The sequence below is a fragment of the Centroberyx affinis genome, unplaced genomic scaffold (assembly GCF_046629955.1).
Source record: "Centroberyx affinis isolate AG114_WGS23_722 - 3 ecotype Tasmania unplaced genomic scaffold, CSIRO-AGI_Caff_v1 ptg004723l_1, whole genome shotgun sequence".
Taxonomy (NCBI): domain Eukaryota; kingdom Metazoa; phylum Chordata; class Actinopteri; order Beryciformes; family Berycidae; genus Centroberyx; species Centroberyx affinis.
In genome coordinates, this window is record NW_027282284.1 from 30,001 (window position 1) to 34,608 (window position 4,608).

The window sequence follows — 4,608 nt, forward strand, 5'->3', positions numbered from 1 at the left end:
CAACATGGCCGCCTGCACTGTGCTCATGTTGACTCTCTGAGTGTTGAGCAGTTAGAAAACTGATTAAAAACCATCAAGTTACTGTTCACATCCTGTTACTGTTCACATCCTGTTACTGTTCACATCCTGTTACTGTTCACATCCTGTTACTGTTCACATCCTGTTACTGTTCACATCCTGTTACTGACACAGGAGAGTTTGAAGTTTCACTTCAGTTTTCACAGCAGGAGACTCAGACTGAGTCCAGTCTGCTGGTCTCATGATGTCATGTGACACCAGAGACCAGAGTCCAGTTCAGGAGCCTCTGCACGGGAAACACTGGGAGTGTGTTTCAGCAGCGGGGGTCAGGCAGTCAGTTTGGGATCCACTCCTGACTCAGTGGGAGTGGATCCGGTTTGGTTCTGCTGGGAATCACAGCATCAGTCTAAACTGGTTCAGCTGCTTTCTTCTTCTTCACTTCAACTATTCATTTAAATGTAAAAACAAACCACATTTCTCACACATTTAAAAGCTTAAAAGTTTCAATTCAAACTAGAACTAACCGCCTCCCGGTTGTCTGCCTCCGCCAATAAACTTTGTTTTATCATTGCAAGGACAGTCTTTATTTATTGAACATATATAATTAATGTGATTATTAGGTCAACTTAAAGGATTCTGGTGTCTGCAAAAGTAAGTGACAGCACTTCCACCGTTTTTGTAGAATGACCCAAGATGGTTTTCTCAGCTACAGTGGTAAGCAAAACATTATGATGTCACAGTGAAGTTGACCTTTGAACTTTTGGATATAAAATGTCATCACTTCATCATTTTATCCTATTAGACATTTGTGTGAAATTTTGTCATAATTAGCGTATGAATTCTCAAGTTATGGCCAAAAACGTCTTTTGTGAGGTCACAGTGACCTTGACCTTTGACCACCAAATTCTGATCAGTTCATCCTTGAGTCCAAGTGGACCTTTGTGCCAAATTTGAAAAAAATCCCTCAAGGCGTTCCTGAGATTTCGTGTTCATGAGAACGGGACGGACAGACGGACGACCTGAAAATCACATCCACCACACACACACACACACACACACACACACTGACCATGGTGGAGCTGGAGGCCTCGTCCCCGGCGCACACCAGCATGGCCCCGCCCCCTGCTGGGCTCCTGAACACGGCGTTCTTGGTCAGCAGTTTGCAGGACAGACCGGCGGTGAAGGTCTGCACCGGGACGCAGGAGCAGAGGGGCTGCTGGGAGTTCTGCTGGGGGGGGCGGGTCAGAGCCATCAGGACGCAGCGCAGGGACGGGTTGGACCGACCTGGAGGGGGGGGGGGGGGGGGGGGGACAGGGTCAGTTTGACTGCTTTCTACCAGACGGTTAGGTCATATTTCTTACATTTTTACATCACAGTCTGTCCTCTCTCTCTCAGATCCAGATCAAAGCTGCTCCGGTCTGAACAGCCGGAGTCTGGCAGCTCTTCCTCTGCTGATCCAGATCCGTTCAGGACCTGTACTGAGACCGGCAGCAGGTGCAGAGCTTCCAATGCTTCCGGCCACACCGATCCATCAGAAAACAGACAGAATTATTGACGGATAGATTTCTGTCCGTTGGGCTGTTTTGGAACGTCAACCCGTCAAAACGGACGGAAATCTGACAGAGACGGACGTGTCATCAGCGTTGCCCGGACAACGGACAGCTGTCAATGAACATGAATTGAAATGAACAGAGACAGACAGACACACTGGATCAGTGTGGCCCGGCCTGAGAGAGACTTCAGAAGAAAAGGCAAAGAATCCAAACTCTGCTTCAAATCAAAAGGACGAAGGAGGCAGGAAGTCTCTCTGAAGCTCTGCTCACTGAGCTGAGCACAAAGTACAAAACTGCAAGTAATAGCAGACAAACTTTTTAATAAAACATCTTCATCACTGATGAAGATGTCACCGGGCCTGTAGGTGACCAGGCAGTGTCAGTAGGTGTCAGTAGGTGTCAGGAGGTCTCACCGGGCCGGTAGGTGACCAGGCAGTGTCAGTAGGTGTCAGTAGGTCTCACCGGGCCTGTAGGTGACCAGGCAGTGTCAGTAGGTGTCAGTAGGTCTCACCGGGCCTGTAGGTGACCAGGCAGTGTCAGTAGGTGTCAGTAGGTCTCACCGGGCCTGTAGGTGACCAGGCAGTGTCAGTAGGTGTCAGTAGGTCTCACCGGGCCTGTAGGTGACCAGGCAGTGTCAGTAGGTGTCAGTAGGTCTCACCGGGCCTGTAGGTGACCAGGCAGTGTCGGCTCTCTGGCTCCACCTGCAGGTCGGTGCAGCCGGAGGCCTCCAGCGGCAGGACGTGCGGTCTGTAGCTCGTCCCGTCCAGCTGCTCCCAGAAGCAGCCGCCCTCCAGGGAGCCGGCCAGCAGCCCGCCGCACGGGAACGAGCCGGACGCCGCCCGCGGGACGTAGCTCAGGGAAACCACGGGACGCCTGGAACACACAGGACAGAGGGGATCCATTCATATTCATCTGCTGTCTGCCTTCATTTTATCAGTTTTACTGTTTCTGTCATTTCACTAGGGCTGGGCGATATGGCTGAAATCAATATCATGATAATCGTAAGGATTTTTCTCAATATCGATATATATCACGACACGGTTCATGTTGCAAAATCACGTTAAATAATCAAATTAATGTTCATCTCATTGAACTGAATGGTGATGTTAGGTGTGATGTCAAAACAGAAATATTCAAATAATATTCCTACCATACTTCATTTTATCAGAGTTTTTAAGTAAAATTTGCTTGTCATCATGAATTCAGACAGCAGAAATGTGTCACGATATCAAAATATCTTCATATCATCACGATATGATTCCACGATATGATTTCGAACGATAATATTGAATTATCGCCCAGCCCTACATTTCACTGTGGCTTTCCTTGTTTTATTTCCTTAATGTAAAGCACTTTGTAACTCTGTTCTGAAACATTCAATACAAATAAAGTTTAATATTATTATCATCCTCATGGTGTGGATCCCCTGCAACATCAGAGCCAGACCTGGAAGATCTGCCCAAACATTAACATCTGATCCATAAAGCTTTAAAGCTCTGTGGAGTCTGCTCTACCAGAGCAACAGATCACAGAATCACTGATTTTGGGGTTTTATCATGAAGGAAGAAACACAAGCCAAGACTCTACCAGACGCACACAGAGATTTAAGGTTGGTGGAGTGTTCAGGAAGCCTCTGCCACACCTGCACTACAATACATCTATTTTGTACACGTTCATGCATTTACGCGTGTGTGTGTGTGTGTGTGTGTGTGTGTGTGTGTCATCAACAACAACAACACTGGACTGGACTTAAGCTTCAGGGAAAACTTGCATGTCTTCCCTTTACTGATCATTCTGTCTCTCTCTCTTTCCTCAGGAACACTGCGCTCAGTGAGGACATCGTCACATTCACAGTAAAAGCCAGACTACAAGTCCTTCCCACCAGACTCAACCTTTCTATCTGGTTTCCTACTACTCAGGTTCCTCATTGTTTGCATCACACCACAGAACAGGTCACTGAAACATGTCACACATCTTGAATGGCTGTTCTGTTTACAGAGGAATGTACAGCACGTCACGACAGAACAGTGGACCTTATAGCGAAGGACTTATCAAACCATTTCCACCCTCAGTGAGAATGTACAAGCATTCCTGTGTCAAACCTTCCATGTTTCATCTCTGTAACAGTAACCCAGGCTCTTTTTCACATCTGTCTGCCAATACACCAGATGTTGTAGTGGTTAATGAAAAGTCCAAAGAAGTGTTTGTTTTAGAGGTCGCCTGCACCTTTGACTCCAGCCTAGAGGAAGCCTTTATGACCAAGGTGATTTAATACCAACCACTCCTAAACACCATCTTAGAGCAGGTTATAGGTACAGACTACTTGTTTTCATATGTGGCAGCCTAGGACACACTCACAGGTTGGTTGTAAGAGGGCTTCAACAACTTGGGATGCCCAAAAAGGCTAAACGGCTTGCAAAGTACTGTGCTGTCTCTGCTATTATTGTTATAATAGCATGTTAACAATGTTACAATATTTGTGTCCTTGTACATTTTCTTCTATGTGGACATAAATAAATTGTTAAAATGTGTGTGTGTGTGTGTGTGTGTGTGTGTACCTGCAGCGTAGTGGCAGCAGCTCCTGGACGTGTGTGCTGGTGTCTCTGGTGTGTGTGTGTGTGTGTGTGTGTGTGTGTGTGTGTGTGTGTGTGTGTGTGTACCTGCAGCGTAGTGGCAGCAGCTCCTGGACGTGTGTGCTGGTGTCTCTGGTGTGTGTGTGTGTGTGTGTGCTGCTGTGTGTGTGTGTCTACCTGCAGCGTAGTGGCAGCAGCTCCTGGACGTGTCGTGGGTGTGTGTGTGTACCTGCAGCGTAGCGGCAGCAGCTCCTGGACGTGTGTGCTGGTGTCTTGGTGTGTGTGTGTGTGTGTGTGTGTACCTGCAGCGTAGCGGCAGCAGCTCCTGGACGTGTGTGCTGGTGTCTCTGGTGTCGTACAGCAGCACTGACCCGTTGCTCAGACCGGCGAACACGTGGTTGGTTGTCCAGACTCCAGCTCCACACCGGAGCCGCCGTGCTGTAGGTCTGAACCACCGTGTTGGT

General features: G+C 48.0%; 1 protein-coding gene across 1 annotated transcript in view; it reads right to left on the reverse strand.

Moving 5' to 3' along the window:
- The window catches only part of LOC139665870 (E3 ubiquitin-protein ligase rfwd3.S-like), a gene marked incomplete at its 5' end in the record, with an annotated part of 8,170 nt that extends 3,565 nt beyond the window's left edge, over window positions 1–4,605 (reverse strand). The window contains 4 exon segments of the mRNA XM_071544877.1: window positions 1,088–1,302; window positions 2,230–2,444; window positions 4,447–4,545; window positions 4,547–4,605. Coding sequence (XP_071400978.1) covers window positions 1,088–1,302; window positions 2,230–2,444; window positions 4,447–4,545; window positions 4,547–4,605 — 588 coding nt within the window.
- Between the last annotated feature and the right edge of the window lie 3 nt (window positions 4,606–4,608).